General features: G+C 42.4%; 1 protein-coding gene across 1 annotated transcript; it reads left to right on the forward strand.

Annotated features, from left to right (window-relative positions):
- Positions 1–201: 201 nt before the first annotated feature.
- creb3l4 (cAMP responsive element binding protein 3-like 4) lies at positions 202–13,847 on the forward strand. The gene is made up of 11 exons (XM_080746290.1): positions 202–428; positions 1,135–1,293; positions 3,202–3,387; positions 3,844–3,916; positions 4,539–4,681; positions 5,534–5,623; positions 5,921–6,027; positions 7,119–7,187; positions 7,772–7,856; positions 8,327–8,420; positions 9,590–13,847. Exons 2-11 carry the CDS (start codon positions 1,138–1,140, stop codon positions 9,916–9,918), a joined length of 1,332 nt encoding a protein of 443 aa, XP_080602416.1. The 5' UTR covers positions 202–428; positions 1,135–1,137; the 3' UTR covers positions 9,919–13,847.
- Positions 13,848–20,071: the final 6,224 nt, after the last annotated feature.

Genomic DNA, 20,071 nt, shown 5'->3' on the forward strand with positions numbered 1-20,071 from the left:
CGATTTGATTCCCAGGCTAGAACGTACCCTACCAAAGAAGCACGCTCCTCCTCCTCACCTCCTCCATTGGCTACAGTGTTTTCTGTCCAATCAACGGCCTGGCTATGGGCGGGTTATAAGACATCCTGGGAGACTGCTTTAAAGGTCCAGTGTCTGTCTCACGTTTCTCTCAGCCCTCTGGACCAACTTTGTGTGAAACTGTACTGTTTTCTGAAAATTTGAGATTTGGTAGGCGCTGACGACGACTCGTACTCGTCCGTATGATTGACAACGTGCTGCCAGCTGGATGTTTCAAGGAAAGGCTTGCTGTTGCTCTGCTGATGCGTTTTTTCCCTTCTTCTCGTAGTTGAAACACGGTTTATTATTGGGTAATGTAATGCGGATAGCGATTCCTTTTATTCGCTTCTGAATAGAGCTACATTCCACCAGTAAGTACTGAGCCTACCCCTGTCTGAACTGAACACAATACGCTCTTGTTTATCCGGCTTGACAGGGATCCTCTTACTCAAGGAGGTGCACCAACTATTGATGCATTTCAATAGGCCTCATATAAGTTGTCCCCGGGCTAGACAACATTATTTATTGTATTTACTGCATTTATGGTCTAATCAAATATTTGAGAAATTAACCACTTCCATATGTTACAGTTCTTAGTCTGATGCTAACGAATAGCACAATGTAATTCCATGATGTTAAATGTACACGTCAGTAAGTACCCTGATCTATAATGTCGTTATAGACAGTTTATATGATATGTGTGTGTGTGTGTGTGTGTGTGTGTGTGTGTGTGTGTGTGTGTGTGTGTGTGTGTGTGTGTGTGTGTGTGTGTGTGTGTGTGTGTGTGTGTGTGTGTGTGTGTGTGTGATAGAGAGCGCGTGCATGTTTAAACGTGCATGCCTACCAGGATGTTGATATCCTATTCAACTGTTTGCGAAATGATACTTGTGTCCCCTCCCTCCTCCCCTCCCATTTGCACATGGCATTCAGACTTGCATTTCATTTGTAATGTTCACCACTACTTACTCTACTCTCTACTACACCACTAATTACTCTTTGTTTACTGTCAGATATGCCACAAATAAAGAGTTGTATAATAGCCTGTGTGTAATTAAACTACGTCTTTGGATTATTTAGGTTATGGATGCAGAGAATGGTGAGCTGTATTTCGCTGATGTGGAAGAGAACGGTGTTATAGGGGACAACTGGAATCTGGACACCAAATTGGTTTGTTCCGATGTCATCTTCACCAACTCAGAAAAGCAACTGGCGGAATGGGCAGTGGACCCTCACTGTGTAAGTACCTTTTTATTGTCCACCTGTTTGTCCACTGACTCCTGCAGCCACCATCAAACCTCTACATCTTGTAGTGTTTTCTCACCTAAGATTCCTGTGTGTGGTGACGGTTGCACTTGTCACTTGGTGTGCTACAGTGTCAGTGACATAACTAACACAACCGCACCACTGTTCAACCTGTCTTCATATCCTCACTAATGTTCACGATAAAATAGCGCAATTGTTCAAAGTGTTCAAAAGTCTGGTGGTTCTGGTGCTCTTATATTGTTTGCTCGGCTGTGGATGCAGCAGCGGTTCGAACAGGCTGGGGTGGTGGTGAATAACCTATATGATGCTGTCAGCCTTAGCCACACAACGTCTCTCAAGTATTTCCTGAGGGAAGTACGCACCACTCGCTGTAATGGTGCGGAACGATTCTGTAGTGAATGGGACATTTTAGTGTTTTAGAGATATTTGTTGGGACTCGGTCATGCAGCTTTTAATCAGGACTGTGTCGGACACACCTGGACGTCTGCATGCTGGTCACCCTAACTACATCACAATGCTTGTTTATAACCTCTCTCTTGTCTTGACACTGTAAGAAATGATTCTCCATCAACTTTTTGGAAAAACACTATTTAAATCCTGTGGAACATCGATGGGAAGCTCCTTTGAAGAAAAACACACTCACTCTAATCTATCTATATCTAGCCTAAAATCTTTATTCAATAGTAGGTCATATTTTGGTTATCTGGAAAGGTATTAAGTATTTAACTGACTGCATGTCTTATCTAGTGGAGATTAACTTGTAGGCCTTACTATAAAAGGTGAAAATGAGATGAAACTATTTTAGTTTTTGTATCCTTGAGTAGAAACAAACTGTTAACAGTTGATAGTTAACAGTAAATAAATCATTGTTCGGTTCTTAAGATTGTGTAGGAATTGCAGCTCTGACAATGATTTCCATGATAAAGCCTTTACAATGAACATTTAAGATCCAGAGGCTGTGATGGTGTGCATAGAGGGCACGTACTGTCTGAAAGAACACGCCTTTCTAACTAAAAGACCTGAGCGCCAAACTGCTCCCAGGGTTTGCTTCACCACAGAATTCATCGTAATGTCAGGCAAAATGAAACCAACTGTAATCCCTTAAAGAGATTTGGGCCCCCAATGATCTCCTTAAGACATGCATGTAATCTTGGTCACTCTGAAATCTGTATATCCTATCCGCACATGTCCACTGTCCAGCAGGCCATAAATCAAACCGGGGACTTTGTTTCCGAAAACCCATTACACTCCCTAACAAGTTGACTATCAGGTCGCCAAATCTGTGAGTCCCACTTTGGTATGATCACTTCACTCACTGCCGCTGATGTAAACCTCAACCTGCTTGGCTTATTGTCTAAATACAGAAATGAACCTTTCTTGTTTCTTGTGATTGTTCTTTGGTATGTTTATTGTATTTGTGAATTTATTACATGTGTATACATGGTAATATGACTTTGGATATGCTAAAATGACACTTTGGTCATTTTTAAACCTGTCATTGATAGTGAGCTAATCATTGTTCTACCAGTGTACTGTGTTGCCACATCTTCATGCGCAAACATAGATAAACGAGTAGCACCAGCACCAAGGGCCAACACTACAGATAGACTGTTGCTGTACTTGGGGTCTGTAATAGGTTTGTAAAATCAAAATTCAATTTTACTTTAAGAATGTATTTGAACATAACCCCAGTCCGGGGTTCAAGACAACCCAAGACTGTCCCTTTAAAGTTTCACATGCTGTTGATTCTTGTTTTACCGTCATGACTGTGATACAGTATGTTAATTGCTTTATATAAAGCACTCTGTGACAAAAGTACTTTAATGGAAATAATGAGACTGGACCTATGTTTGTTTCACGCTATTACCGTAACTCCGGCAGGGACTGAATGACAGCGAATCAGAGGATGTCCTTCATGCCATCAACCCAAACGATGTGTTTCCCAGCGGACCTCTGGGGGAGACGCTGTCTGAGAGTGACAGTGGCATCTCTGAGGACCCTGTTGAGGGTCCTGTGGCAACAGCAATGGTGGAGCAGGCTCACCAGGCCCAGACTACAATCTACCAGGTAGGCCTGTCATTACTTATTACATAATCGCCTGCATAATCAGAATAGTTTTCCATTCATCTGTCTAAATGAATCTGTTGAAAAAAGTCAAACATAAAAAGTTTAAAAAAAGTTTAAAAAGGTTTAAATAGTAGATCTATGAGGCGTACAAGCTCACATTACAGCTAGGCGATCACGGTTTCCCAGTAATATTGTTTTTTACGTATACAATTATTAAAAATATGGTCTGTTTATTGCCTGGCCCTATAGTACATTTTATACCTAGATTATTGGTCCTGGTCATTGTCAGCCATTTCTGTGTACATATTTAGATTATTATTTGTTATCTCTGCCCTGTCCAACTTTTGTTAACAAATCCTAAAGGACAAACGGATAATGCAATTCCAATGCTATAAACACAATGAAATGACAATTAATTTGTCAAGTAAATTGTCATGATTGTGACCCTACTACCAGGTGGTGTATGATGTCAGCAGCCTGGGGCATGTGAAGACTGAACAGAATATGGAGGTCATCTCCATACAACTGGGTGAGGATATGGTTTGTTGGGTGGAGGGTGTTGGGTTGTATGAATTATTATTGGTTCTAGTAGTTTATGTATTTATTGTCACACTATGCTGCTGTAACGCCTCAATTTCCCCTCTGGGATTGATCAAGTATATCTCATCTCCTCATCACCAATTGCAGCTTTGAGAATAACAAATGCACAGCAGCTGATAAGCAAGGCCACTGCAGTGGAATTATTGATCAATCAGTAATCAATGAGGCAATTAGGAGACCAGACAATATTTTAGGTGGTGATGGTTGTGCTTTATGATATCATGGAGAGAAGTATAATAACACTCATGTCAGTGGTAGTTCTGCCAAGAGAACAGGGCAGAGATCATAGTTATATGTAGCTGCTTCAACGTCAGGATGAACCATAACAAGACAGGATGTACCAAAACAATGGCTATCAGGCCTAGTTGAGACATTCTTGGCTCTTACTAGCTAACAAATATTATAAATAATGTATTGTAGTATTATTATTTGTGATGGTAAATATAAAGGTTAGATATAAGTAGCCATATCATTTCCACCTACGGGTACATGCATGGAAAGCAAATACCCCTCCTTTCAATAAAGATATACTGTATGGTTTTTCTTTTCAGATGATTGGAACTCTCAGATGTTGATCTCCGAGTCCTGCATAGTGAATGAGCTGCCATTAGTGTCAGCTAACCAGCTGGACAACAGCTATGCTGTGACCCCCTCTGTCTCCAGCACAGCCCCTTCCAGTCCTGAAAGCTCAATAGTGAGACTTTTTATGTTGTCATTATTTAGCAAACAATCATCGCCATGTACGACCAAGCCATTCTGCCTTTCACCAGTTGTGGGTTATGTCCTTGCAGAGTATCTACTGTACCGGTACATGAGCTCAGTAGATGGTAGTTGCTCATAACTTACCCATCCTCACCCAGAGAGTGACCCACCGGTTTATGGGGATATCTTTTTAACCACTTAAGCTCTATATACTTTGTCGTACAACAAAAATAGCAGATCTACAAGCTCTCAATGTGTCGCATCGCAATTTGTTGTGAGCTTGTAGATCTGGAACTGGACGAAAATAGGGACACAGGTTCAATGTGATTAATTTAGTGAAAGCCTCTATTGGGAGTTTGGAACTTTAGGCCAAAATGGATGTTTTCACACCTCAAATCAAGCCATAGCTCTATAGACGTCAAAAGATTTCATTGACATCTGTGGCACAAATCTAAGAGCGGGAACGCATCTGTGTCACGTTAGATTTTAACCAATTTAACCATTATTTTTTACTTCAGCGATTCAAAAATACCAGATATACAGTAGATCTGCTATTTTTAAAAGACCATGAAAATGTGTGCAAATTTTGGAATATATATTCTTTTAGCGAACATCTTTAACGTGACCACGGCCCACGGCCAAATACATATTATTCCAGGGGACCTTGACATTAAAAACTTTGAGCACCACAGATTAAGAAACATAAGTTAAAAAAAACAACAATAGGATTTAGTAGACTTTTCTATTTTTAATGGTTCAGTCTTAGTAGGTTCAGATGTTAAACTAGTGATAGTTGTAGATAGAGAACCGTTGGTCATGTTTTCTCTTCCCCACCTTTAACCAGCTCTTCCCAGACCTCCGTCTCACAGAGGAGGAGCAGAAGCTTTTGAACCAGGAAGGCATTTCTTTGCCCAACAATTTGCCTCTCACCAAGGTCAGACAAGAAGTTTGTTTTATTATTCAACGTTTCTGTGTATTCTTTTGTACAGCTACAACTTCGTATGATATTCCTTATCTTCAAGAGTAACCAGGATTCGTCATAATATTGACAGATAGAATAGATTAAAATGTGCCCATAGATCAGTAGCATTGTAGTAGGGTATGTCAAAGTAAGACATACCAGAGTCGAGGAATTGAGCGACGGCGCCTAGACAATGATAACTTGGTTCTGGGTGCCTAGGATGTTCACGTAATGGTTTTCTATAACCCTTGAATCTATATTAATCTCTAGGCTGAGGAACGGATCTTGAAAAAGGTCAGACGGAAAATCCGAAACAAGCAGTCGGCACAGGACAGCCGTCGAAGAAGAAAAGAGTACATTGATGGGCTGGAGAGCAGGTACAACCAGACTGAGGGTGGCAACCTCAGTATACAGACAGTAGTAGCTAAATTAGCTTTGTTAGACTTTGTGTCTGCACTCTCTCTTTGTGCAGAAAGTCAAATATATGTTGGAGACCCTTTTTAGCTGCTGATTCACTATAAATAGCTCACAAACCAATGTCATTACCAGTCTGTATACAATAAAGGTTATGTCAGGGGAGATGTATAATAAAATATTATGTATACACAGCATATGGGTTAGGGTTAGGGTTTTTTCCATTTGATCACAGAAATATCAGCTTACACAGTATGTTGTATAGCAGTTAAAAATTACACAATCGTTATTTATGCCACTGGGAAGGCTCCATTAGCTTGCCTAGAAAAAGGTGTATGAATGCTTGACCATAGACATAGAAATGTAGACGCCTTCTTTGGCTCTGGTGCATATGCATCGGGGGACCAAGGGAATCCGTGTGCATCGCTTCCATGTGTAGAGGAGAGGAGGCGTCTACCTTTCTATGTCTATCACACATACAGGTGTTGGTAGGCCAATCAGAGGCAGGTGGGGGCGTATTTTTGTACGCAGCCTGTAAGAACAGCTGAGCTGCGCAGCCGCGCAACATCAGGAAATGGATGGAAGTCATGGAAAAGACGTGTTGTGATTGGCCAGTAGTCACTTTGACTGGCAGCTATCCCTTGGTTTTTCCAGGAAGTCCGGACTACAACTGTTGCACATCGCTCCAATGAACTGCAGAGGCGAATGAGGCATCTAGCTTGCTTTCTCTCACTGACTTTGTGTGTGTGTGTGTGTGTGTGTGTGTGTGTGTGTGTGTGTGTGTGTGTGTGTGTGTGTGTGTGTGTGTGTGTGTGTGTGTGTGTGTGTGTGCGTGTGCGTGCACCTGCATAATGCTGTGTGTGTGTGTGTGTGTGTGTGTGTGTGCGTGCACCTGCATAATGCTGTGTGTGTGTGTGTGTGTGTGTGTGTGTGTGTGTGTGTGTGTGTGTGTGTGTGTGTGTGTGTGTGTGTGTGTGTGTGTGTGTGTGTGTGTGTGTGTGTGTGTGTGTGTGTGTGTGTGTGTGTGTGTGTGTGTGTGTGGTGTCTGTCACAGGGCTGCAGCTTGCTCAGCACAGAACAAGGAGCTGCAGAGGACAGTAGAGCAGCTGGAAAAACACAACATGTAAGACAATAGTTATTAGCCATCAACAGTTGATTGGTATTGCTATTGAAAGTCTAAAGCAGGCCCTTTTTCCAGACAAGAAGTTTTATTATTTAACATTTTATAATAATAAAATGCCTATTTTATCTAAAAACTGACTTGTCTTTCTAGAAGGGTCAAGCACATGAAAACAATCATACACATACTGTACAGTGCAATACAAGTTTGAGATAAAAGGAGGAGACCTTTCTGTGTTGCTCTGACTCAATTTGGCCAATGCTCCAAAATAGAACCAAGCTCGTAACAGGTTTTGACGCGCCCACTTAACGCCTCCAGTGTGGCTATAGCCGATGTAAACAATAGGTGATGACATTTGATGACGCGAGTGTCTGACACGATCAATGCTCTCCACTCCCCAAGTGCCCGTTAGTATAGAGATTGGGGCCATGCAAGATAACGACAACTACCGTACAATAAATCAAATCTTGGATGGCCTCGCTACAAGTCCATATTCTTTATTTTTATTTATTTATGTTCAATGTTGACACATGGTTATGTGTTTCTATAACTGATTGTTTTGTCTGTATTACATGGAATGTATGCAGGTCCCTTTTGTCTCAGCTGCGTAGACTGCAGTCTCTGATCAAGCAAACGGTCACTAAAGCAGCTCAGACCAGTACCTGCATTCTGGTAAGTCAAAGAGAGAGAATGGCTCTCTTATTACTTAACCTCGCATAGCCAGGCTTACTCATCTACAAAGCCTGGGTGCGATATGAGGCAGAGAGTACATAGAAAGGTGGGACTTCCGCCGTGTGTATTTTCCCGGAACTTGCGGAAGTCATCTTTTTTTCACTATGCGATGTTCCTGCAAATTGATTAAAACTTGTACTGTACACACCTGTAATCACCTGAAGCCATGTAGTCAGGAAGTGAAATGAACAAGTAGAACACAGGATTGTGTTTATTGTTTCCCAAAAAAAACTAGAAAATAAGGTCTGGTTGTCTCATTGGTGAAGTGGCCCTTTAATAGAAAATGTCACGAGTTGCCACAAAACCAGAATTGTGTGTGTGTGTGTGTGTGTGTGTGTGTGTGTGTGTGTGTGTGTGTGTGTGTGTGTGTTTGCGTGCGTGCGTGCGTGTGTGTGTGTTTCTCCTTTCAGATCATCCTTTTCTCCCTGGGTCTTATCATCATGCCCAGCTACAGTCCCTTCAGCCGTGGCTCCTCTTTAGAAGATGACTACAAACCAAAAGGAGGTGAGGCCAAAGTCCTATGCTATGGTTTAGTGATGAACTGTTTAGTGATGGTGCCGTTTTTTCTTTTTTTCTTTTTGCCCTAGGAATATTTTCTGTGCAAAACAAATGCTTGCATTGGATTTAGAATCATAAAAAAACACTAGTTTGACCCCTCATATGCTACTTAAAGAAGATCTATTTTTTGTATTATTTTCCTGTATAGTAAAGTCAATGACCCCCCAACATTGATCGGCTTACACAAAGTTACCCAGGGGAGTTGGGTTTGAAAAGGTTCAAAGGTGATAGACACATTTATGAACACATTTGTGAATAAAGGTATTGGTAAGCATTTACTTCCCAGATTGGTCAAAGACTCTGCTAACTTTCCCTAACTATTAGGCTGATGCTAGGTGATTTACATGGGATCCTAGTTTACGGATGCACTTCACTGTCTTTCTGCATTTGATTTGCGCTGTGTTTAACATGCTTATAAGTCGCTTTGGATCAGAGCGCCTGCTAAATGCCTGAATTGTAATTGTCAAATCTCAACAGGTAAAGTGAGAAAATGTGGTGTGAGGGCCGAACCTATAGTCTAGTATAGGGGTCTTCAACGTTTTCAGGCCAAGGACCCCTTAGTTGAGAGAGAGAATAAGCAGGGACCCCCACAACCTGTTCATAGATTCCATATAGTTTCATCATTTGACAGCATAATCAATGTATTTTGGATTCATGTCAATGTGTGTTTTCAGATATTTAACCACTTGAGCCGTCAGTACTTTTCCCCTCTACACCAAGCCTCTTTGCCGAAAAAACGGCATTGTGAGCTTGTAGATCGGCTATTTTTGGCTAAAGTTCTCAGAATGTGGCTAAGAATCTGGCTAAAAAGGAGATTTTATTTTTTTCTTTCCATCACACAAAGCTTTGGAGTACCCCCTGTAGTAACTTTGAGGACACCCTAGGGGTCCCGGACCCTCTGTTGAAGACCCCTGGTCTAGTATATAATATATGCGCCTTGCGGTGCAAGGCGCTGTGTGCTTGTATATCGGCTATTTTCACTATTATAAAATCTTTTTTTAAATGATCAATTTAAAACGAACGGTTTTGGACATACAAGGTTTCCACCCGACAACAACGATATAAAGAATGAGCATATTATACAGCATAGAAACTGTTCATCTTCGTTTTTCCAGTTATTTCCAGAAACATCCTGACAGATCCAGCCTCGTTCCAGCAGGTGACAGAAGAGGCAGACAGCCCTGCCATTCAGACCGACTCCTTACCCGTCCCCCCTGACATAGACCAACCTGGACCCCTGGACAGTGCCGATGTTCTCAAACAACCAGCAGAAAATCCAGAAATCAGAGACTCGGAGGGCGTGGTCCAAGAAGAGAGACAACTGGGAAACGGCTCAACGTTGGCTGGTGAGCAGACTGACTCTCTGGCCTTGGATCTAAGGTCACTGGCTGGGAAAGGAGGCCTGGACTCTGCTGCCAAACCAGCGCATGCTGATGAAATGTAGTCATTCAGCTTGCTACCATAGCATAGCATAGTGGGATTGGCTATCATTGTTTATTATTATGTTGTACTTGTGTATGCATTTGGCTAATGCTGATAATAAGTCAAACCAATGACAGAGCAATTAGTAGGGACTTTAAGCAGCAAGGGCAGTCCGCTACGGCAACCGGAAATGGATCAGTGCTCGATACATAAACATTGCAGACGTTTTTTTTACTTGGCAGAAGCTACCTTTCCACGTAGTTGCTTAACGATTTTGACTGCTACGGCGATTGCGTTATAGCAGTTGTACTTCCGCCTGACAGAGCCAAGACGTGCTTGCTTAAAGTCCCTTGCATTAGGACACATCAGCAAGGCATTATTATTGAATTGTTGGGAGTTAACCTGTGGCCTCCATTTACAAGGTGGTCTATTACCACCAACTATTACCAGGAGTTCTCTGAACATGTTTGACATGGACAAGTCCTGCATTGTGTCGTGACACAGGCACCACCAAGATGATTGGCTCAGAGCCATTGAGCTAGAAAGAGTTACGACAACAATGGTTCGGAAACACTAGAGGCAGGCTGACACAGGATGTGACCCCCAAAATAACCATATTTTAACTGGGGACCACCATTCGAAGAATTACATTTAGTATAACATGGTTTTATTGTGAAAATATCAGATCTGCAACCTCACAACGCCTCGTGTTGCGAGGCGTTGTGAGCATGTAGATCGACTATTTTTCACAGTTTCTGCCTCTAATATTTGACAAATTGGCAAATCTTTAACTTGTCATTTTAGAGGTTATGTTGGTTTGTTTACTGTTGAGTGAGAAAACAATGTTGCACATTAAGTTACTCATCTGAGGACCCCCCAAAATAATTTGGGTCCCGACCCATAGGTTGAGGACCACTGCATTACAGGATATGTTGTTCATCAACACCCATTTTGATGATTAAATGTTTGGAACTAATACAGTAAGTAGTCTTTTGTCCTATTCGCGTTGGATTAACATTACCTGAGGACGTGGGGTAATGTTATCTTTCCCCCACTTCCCTATCCCATTTCCCCTGTGATTATTGGTCGATTCCAGTGATCTTTACACACTACCTGGGGTCCTCAGGTAATGTTAATCCAAGGCGAATCAGGCTTTTGTATGTAACTATTGGTTGCCCAGTGGAAAGCATTACTTCTACATTCTTCTTGTTAAGCACACCTAAAACAATTCTAATCGACTGTTAGTTGGTTTTGCCAATCAATTGATATGCTATTGAAAATTAATATTTTCTTTGTTTACATTATCCACCATTGTTGTAAAATAATTGGCCTGAAGGGAGATGGCACAATTCTTTCCATCTCAATGGCTCTGCTATGGTCACACCGTCTGTGACAGGCTTTTAACGACATCATAATTTTAGGCTGCTATTTTTCTTCAGCAGTTGCTTGTGAAAATCTATTTGTTCTCCGGAAAGGTCACTTTAGTAATACTTGGATTTTCCACTAAATCCGTCATACCGTAATGACCGGCATAATAATGTCATTAATTCGGCTGTTCGGTGCCACCGAGATTTTGTGACTCCCCGAACCGAACCGAAATAAATTCGGCTCTAAAAGGGAGTCGGCCCTAAAGAGTACTTTATTATAATTTGACAAATCTCAGAAGGAAAGTCATTGACTAAAATTCCAAATGCTAATAAGTTGTTTTTTTCTTTTTTTTTTTAAGAGAGTGAATCCTGGTGATGTATTGGGGATGGTACAGTGGCACACAGTTGAAAATTGTTTTTTAATGTTTACTTTTACTTACTTGTAGTCTGGTAATATGGCTTTTAACTAAAGGGACAATGCACTTTGGTAAAACATTTTCCTATTTTGTCTATCTCTGACTAGCCTCGGGATCCAGGCTTTCATAGAATGGCCGGGCTCTTTCAGCCTAACCTCTGACATGACCTGACATTTGAGGGAATTTTATCCATGAGGTGGAAGATAAACTATATCATTTGTTGTTTTTCCAGCACATTTAAGTCTTAATGCTAAAATATCACTGCAAGAAAGGAGGATTATTTTCAACTCTTAAGTTAAATAAAAATAAAAAGTCTACTTGATGTGACATTCTGCCAACTGCACCAAATGTGCTTTGCTACATACTGTATCTATATTGCTGTATGATAGGGCTCTCCTATCTTCAGTGTGCTCATGACCCTTAGCACGGTTTGCACAGTCCAAACGTTTTTAATAACAGTGCAGTTGAAAATCATCTTTCCTTCACACAGCTACAATGATATCCAGATGAACTCTAACCCCAGGGCTCCACCGGCGGCGTCGCGTTGCTCTGCGTCGTGGCGGCTTCATTGACGCCGTCACATTGACGTCCGACCGGCTCCACCGCAGCGCAGCGGCTGTGTATTCATTCTATGGCCAATATAGCCCATTTCCAAAACTACATGAAAATCACTTTCAAACAGGAATAAAACTATTTGTGACCTGAATGTGAACCTATAGAGCACACTATGTTCACAGCAGAGAGCAGCAATGCACCACGGACCACTTTGTTTTGTCATGATTAAAGCCTATGTTGTATAATTTTATCAAAGAAGACCGCTGTAATTACATAAAAAAATATGCTAGGATTTCTGGGACATCTAGTCACCCTTGTGAATGACGTGAATGGATAGCCAACAGCAGAAAAGCACGTATGTAGCCTACATTTAAATATACAATGCATTTATTCATATTTTAAACATGACTGGACGTTGTGGACGCCGTCAAAAAATTGAACCGGGGCGATTTTCGAGTTTGGACGCCGTCACCGGAGCGTCCGACGTTGACGTTGCTGTAGGCAGTGGAGCACCCTTCATCTATCTATAAATGCGAGAAGTCTCTGCGTGTGTGTTTGTGTTTGTAATCCGCGTATCTCGAGAACCGTTCGTCCCACCGGCTTCAGATTCGGCACGCGCGTTCCCTGCCGCGGCACGGAGTGCAGTGCCGGGTCTCGACCCGACCCGACGCGCGGTTTTCCCGAACCGGCGCGAAACGTTCGGAATCTCCTTATCTGAGGAAATCGGCGAAAGCTCTGACTCATTGTGACATCACTTCATAAAAGGCTCTGACATCACGTACGCCACATGAGTCAACAAAAAATCTCTGTGAGTGTGTATGTATGTAGGTAATCCGCGTATCTCGAGAACCGTTCGTCCCACGGGCACGCGCGTTCTCCATATATGGGCATAAAATGAATGCCCCCATATGAGAACCGTTCGTCCCACGGGCACGCGCGTTCTCCATATATGGGCATAAAATGAATGCCCCCATATGAGAACCGTTCGTCCCACGGGCACGCGCGACAGACAGATTCAGAGATCTCCATATATGGGCGTGAAATGGACGCAAATAGACAGATATCTCCATATATGGGCATATATGGGCATAAAATGGACCCAGAACTATATGGACGCAAATGGCATATATGGGCATAAAATGTACGCAGAATCACAAAGATCTCCATATACGGGCATAAAGGGACACAGACAGACACACAGACAGACGGATACAGAGATCTCCATAAATGGGCATAAAATGGACGCAAATGGCATATATGGGCATAAAATTTATGCAGAATCACAAAGATCTCCATATACGGGCATAAAGGGACACAGACAGACAGATTCAGAGATCTCCATATATGGGCGTGAAATGGACGCAAATAGACAGATATCTCCATATATGGGCATATATGGGCATAAAATGGACCCAGAACTATATCTGCAGTGATCTCCATATATGGACATAAAATGGACCTGGCAGAGTTGGCCAGGTCGCCGACTAGACGCTGGGCCGCCCGAAGGGCGGCCCAGCTTCTAGTTGATTAAAACGGGAGCGTTCCCAGCGTTGACGTTGACGCGACGCTCGACGCGCCCGGTGGAGCCGGGGGGTTAGAAGCTTTACTTTGTATATTTATTAAAAGGGGACAATTGATGGTGAACGTGTTTGATCTCCTTTTTTGTTAACCACATAAAGGCAGCTGACCTAGCTGTTCTATGTGACCTTGAATGTATTTTTTCACCAAAGAGACTTTAGTCAGTGGTGGAAAAAGTAATCAAATGTTTGATTTAAGCAAAAGGAGGTCCACCCTATGTTCCCCAGGTTGTATGTTCCCCACTTCCCCAAAAATAAGGTTATATGTTCCCCAGGTTCTATGTTCCCAATCCCCACCGACCCTCCCCACAAAAAGGCTCTATGTTCCCCGCTCAACCAAAAAAAGGATCTACTCTTATGTTCCCCACCAGAAAACACGTGGGCAATCCTAATTCAGGTGCCCAGATGTCTCCACCCCTAAGTGCCCACTTGAAATGAATATTTCCCATGCATTTTTGGATGAGTAGGGAACAGAATCTTTTTTTGTGGGGGTAAGTGGGGAACATAGAACTTGGGAAACATAGGACCTTTTTTGGTTAAGTGGGGAAAATAGAAACTTTTTGTGGGGGTAAATGGGGAACATAGAACCTGGGGAACATAGGACCTTTTTTGGTTAAGTGGGGAACATAGAACCTTTTTGTGGGGGTAAATGGGGAACATAGAACCTGGGGAACATAGGTACGGTCCCAGTAAAAGTATCAATACTGCAATATAGAAATATTCAGTTACCAGTAAGATGCCCTAAGGGCGAGAGGGTGCCCTAAGGGCGCACATGGGCACGTGCACGCATCCTCCCGGGTGACAGCAGACTGCTGGGCGAGCACTGGCGCTTGGCATGGGATCAACTTTCACTCTGCGTCTTAAACTAAATATTGTCACTTTTGGCTACAGTGTGTGCAGTGCTTCTTTGTCTTTTAAAGATTATTAATGGGATCAACCTTGACCAAAAAAATGTTTCATGACTAATTTGAATACTTAAATGATGGACATTTGGTGCCCTAGCCTGACACTCAGCCTGAATTGACATTTCCTTTCACTCCAAAAATTTAAAGGGGTGTGGCTAGCGATTCGGGGTCTGAACCAGGCTAGGATTCCCCTGGTAACGCAATGGACTGTTGATAATTCCTTTGCTGAAGTCTGCATCGATACTGACTTACGGAAATGGTGCATAAAGGGGCGGGGCCCGACCCCTCACTGACTTATAACCATTTCATTTGGAATAACCCTCAAGTCAGTAAGGGAGCGGATTGGAATTTGGCCTCTGTGTGTGCACACTTGCACTTTATAGGTAAGGAAGTAGTTAAACCCTCTAGACTTAGGCCATGGCTACACGGAGCTGGATATTTCTGAAGCTAGACATTTTTTTTATGCTGTTGAGGCTTGCAGCCACACGAAGCTGGATATTTTTGCCACAAAGCTGGATATTTTTTAAACCGGGTAAATAAGTGGAGAGATTGAAAAATGTCTGAATATCTGGATCCGTGTAGACAGGGAACCTGGATATCTCTGAAGACTTTACTGTGTGTGTGTGTGCTTGTTTGACCTAGATATCTTTGTCGTGTGGACCTAGATATTTTTCTATGTGGATATCTCAAAAATCTGGATATATGAAATATCCAGCTCCGTGTGGACCTAGATATTTTTCTATGTGGATATCTGAAAAACCTGGATATATGAAATATCCAGCTCCGTGTAGCCATGGCCTTAGTAAAGTGGCAGCTCAGATGGTTCTGATGAGAACAGGGATGATATTGATGACATCTGGGATATTCATATAGGTATGGGGCTATGAACCCCGTGCAATTTGGAAATGCACATGAATTTTTATCAACGTTATGTTAGCAACTGCTGCTTTTCAGAAAGTTTACCTTCAGAGTTCAGAGTGAAAAAGTGCACAGCTGCCTCTTAACTGGTCGTTCGTAAATAAGCCACACTGAATGCACTCTCCAACGTCACGCCCACTGCACTCACTACACTGAGCACACACCCGGTGCGGGTTTCCGAACGCACCCTTCCTACCCCCATAGTTAGAATGGGGATTTCCGTGTTTTTCAGTGTTTTTCAAATCTGATTTTTTAATAGTATACCGATGTTTTAATTAATTGCAATGTTGATTCCTTGGTTGCCAATGGACAAAAAAAATATGCATTAGAAAATTAAACAGTATCAGGATTAAATATTGTCTTATATTATTAAGGACTGGTCGTATCATCAAAGACCATGGGTTATCTGATATATCTGTCTGGTAAGTGACACTATTACATTTTCTATATGATAAATTAAAGTTATATAAAAAAAGGAAAAGCATTAATTAATCAATGATGGTTGAATTCCAGTAGGCTACAGCCATTAACAGCTTGTTATCATGCAGGGATTTACACACTGACACGTGTTCACAAACCTAGTCTGGGATCACTTCACTTTTCGGGCTTGTAACCGGTCTGGAGCGGAAACCACAAAACGTCATGTTGTAGTAATCAAAGGACTACAATTTGGCCGGAACTATCCACCGGAAACAGTTTTAACCCAAAATAATTCCTCCCCCGCTCAAGGACATACTTTTAGGGCCTACCTAATAAACTCCTTGGTGCGGAGTAGTTTTGCTTTTGAAAAATTTGTTTGGTATATGCATCTTTTAGTCCAACTCATAGCGACTGGAAAGACTACACTAGGCTACTCCAGCATTTTAATAGGGATTAGGGAAACAAACGGAGGGAACCAAATCAAAGCGACGCCGCTTCTTCTAGTGGTTTCCGCGCTTTAGGCGGAAACCAAACGGCCTGTTGTGAATGAACACCAGGCTGCCTGGTGGGCGAGGTTAACACAAACCTATCCTATTTTCAAACCTGCAGAAGATACTTTTAAAACATGACAATGAATACAGAGGTAAACTAGTGTATGTAAATCCTGCATGATGTTAATTAACAGCAAGAGCAAGGCATTTTGCCAAACTGGCGTCGATCCTGCCATATATTCAAAGATCAGGACTCTAAACTACTTGAATTCACTACGACGTGCTCTATAAACATCATTGATGACTTAGCGACTGTTGTTTTTTGATATTATAGTACCGGTAAGTTTAATTGATCATATCTTGTAATTGTGTTTGTTTCTACCAGGTGATTAAAGACATAATGTAAACAGGTTTTGTAACGAGGGAAGAGGGGGACCACTGGTGCTTATTGTGCAACTTTGACTCATGCATGGGGAAAAAACAAAGGCCATTAATTCATCAATGATGTTTATGGAACACATTTTAGTGAATCCCAAGGAGACAGGAGGAGGATGCCATAGTTTGGAAGTGTATTAGGGAATGATTTACATACGGGTATAGCACAGGCAAACCCATATCCATGTTTCAAATCTATTGATGACTTAATGGCTGTTGGTTTTATATTGTGGCATGTTTAATTGATCATATCTCATAATATTAGTGTCTCTACCAGGATCGAACACTGTGTAGGCCTATATGCAAACATGTTTTTTTGTAACACTGGTAGTAGAGTAGATGGAGAGAGAGAAAAACAGATCTACGATCTCATCTCATGCTTGTGTAACTTGGAGAGAGCCTACGAATAACAGATCTCCATCTTAGTCAGTGCTTGTGTAATTTGCGGTGAATACCGTATATAAGGATATTAATCTGACTCTGATAACAAACCACTTGAACTCCGACTTCTATAGCCTATCCTATCATGCCAGGGGGAACATAACCCAATTTTGAGCTTGTATATTTTTGTCACTGCATAGATAAGCAAAAATAGATTTGAGCTTGTAGATTTTTGTCACTGCATAGATTGGCAAAAATAGATTTGGTGTAGTGTAGACTAAATAGGTGGTCAAAGTAAAGAGCAAAGTTGGGTCCCGTTTTATTCCAGAGGTTTTGAAGAGGCAGGATAGGAGACCGAGTAGGCTAGATGACGAGGTAGCTACCTGCAGCTAGCACTAGCCAGCCATTCATAATAGGCTTGTTATCACTCTGAACGTGATTAAAGCGATAGTGTACTGTGTACGCTGTATTAACTATATGGGGGAAATTGCATTGTATTCCCCCACGCCAAAACCGGATGTGACCTTTATGGGCGTTCCTTTCTAGCTTAGTCTCGCGTAGCCAGACAACTATTCCACAATCTCCGAATGCTATATAGAGTCTGGAAGAGCAGCTCCCGAACGGCGAGTATCGGAAGTAGCCACTGCTGCACTGAACTGTAGTCCCATTGGAAACGTAACAGAAACACAATAGCTCAGACAAAGTCATTCGAGCTGCCTATTATTGTTATGAGTATATAGTTTAAGAAAACGTTTGAAAACATCATGGAGGTAACACCAATAATACCAGAGAAAGACGAAATAAAGCCCCCAGAAATGTTGAAAGGAGACATAACGCTTCCACTAGGACATGTTATCGCTACTGCACCAAGGGAGCGGTTGCGTCATATCCGCTTTATCTCGCACTCATCGTTTCTTCCCCGGTTTGCCAGACTGTATGCTGGGAGCATTTGACCAAATCGCGGAGGCAACAGTCTGGCCACGCGAGACTATTTCTAGCTCCGTGTTGAGCTGTATTTCCGGTGTCGCAGCCGAGTGTGATCTACAAGCTCACAATGGTTGCATCTGATACGAGATGTGAGCTTGTATGTCTGCTGTTAACCGGAAGTGTCCCGCAAATAATGCTACAGTTACCGGTAAGTCTTGCGGAAACAGGTGGATAGGGACGCGATTTTTAGGTGCACCACACTCGCGTGCACGTGTGCGCACACGATTTTCTGTGGCTGTGCATCTATAAATGCAATGGAATAATGCAGCCTCAAGACTAAATACAGTAAATAAAGGGACAGTCAGCTGTGTTACTGGTTGTCAGGAAGATATCACAGCCAATCGGTTGACAGGCTCTGTCTCCGTCCTGCAGGTTGCTGTGTTTGTGTGAAGATTTAATATGAAAACAAAACTAAATCAATTAACCAAAACCGAGATCCCCTCCACCACACCCCATGCTGTGATTATTTAGGCGGATTCACCATGCAAGCAAACCTAGATTTTAGGTCTGTGATGGAAAGTGATTTGTTTAAAAAAAAAGTGATTATGTAAAAAAAGGAAAAAAAAGCCTTGCGCGAGGCCCTCCAGGTGCGAGGCCCTGTGTGACCGCACCGTTCGCTCTACCCTAGCGGCGGCCCTGGCAATGCTCATCTTTCACAATTACAACTCCTCTCCCAGGTATATTGGTTCCCTCCAATTGGCTATGGTTTCCTACCACGTTTTCACTTACACCGTACCACAATGCTCCGATTTCTTGTTGTTTTCTTTGGAAAGTGACTATGAGTGCCAAAGGGGCAAGTTGGCACCTTGACAGAATGCAGTCTAGTTTCATCTTCTTTTGTTACTCATGGCCGTTAGTTCCCACCTGATGTTGTGTGGGAGTTCTGACTGCTCCAGATTGTGCTGAATAACTGCTAGCTTGCATAACGTCTTCAGGCTAGGACTTAAGTCTAAGACAAACAGGTCATCAGGTCCCTTTCCTCCAAAGATGATGGCACGATCTCCCACCAACCAACAGTGCATACCTTTCATCCCTTCTGGGTGTTTCCCCTTAGGCTCAACCTTCTTCCAGGAGGACTCTGGACTGAATTTCCACAGAGCATTGAAGTTCAAGGAAGCGTTCTGGCCACTAAATATGTACAGCTCTCCATTGTAGGCAAAGGCTGAATGATCAAAGCAGTGTTTTGGAAGACGCTGTGCAGAATGTTTGTTCAGCCAGCAGTTGGTCTCTGTATCAAACACACTGGAGCGACACATGACTCCCAATACAAATATCTTTGTCCCGATGACGGTGGCAGAGTGACCTGTTGTATAAGGAGGTTGAGTACCTCTGATGTTTATTAGAGACCAGACCATTGTGGTGGTGTCCAACTTGTAGTGGTCATTAGTGCGCCCATCCTCTCCCAATTCTATGGAACTAAACATAACCCATCCTCCATGTATATACATAACCTTCCCAAGGACACAGGCTGAGTGGTAGCTCCTCTCCATTGGAACAGTCCCGGAAGTCTCAGGCGTGAACCATCTGTGGTCGTCAACATCATATGCATAAAGAATGGTGTCCCCAAATGTACCTTTGATGGAAATCTTTCTACACGCTCCTCCCCAGATATAGACTGTATAATCTATTAGCACAGCTGTGTGTTGGGAGCGCATACAAGGAACTTCAAGGTGACATCCTCTTCCAGGTGTCACTGGGGGCAGCGTTGTCCAGCACAAAGACA

This window comes from Nannobrachium achirus, assembly GCF_963921795.1.
Source record: "Nannobrachium achirus genome assembly, chromosome: 2".
Taxonomy (NCBI): Eukaryota; Metazoa; Chordata; class Actinopteri; order Myctophiformes; family Myctophidae; genus Nannobrachium; species Nannobrachium achirus.

Excerpts from the sequence above, each read along its gene's own strand:
- creb3l4 (XM_080746290.1), top strand. The coding sequence starts at position 1,138 with ATGGATGCAGAGAATGGTGAGCTGTATTTCGCTGATGTGGAAGAGAAC. Across the intron at positions 3,388-3,843 it reads CCCAGACTACAATCTACCAG|GTGGTGTATGATGTCAGCAG; the intron begins GTAGGCCTGTCA and ends CCCTACTACCAG. Across the intron at positions 3,917-4,538 it reads GGTCATCTCCATACAACTGG|ATGATTGGAACTCTCAGATG; the intron begins GTGAGGATATGG and ends TTTTCTTTTCAG.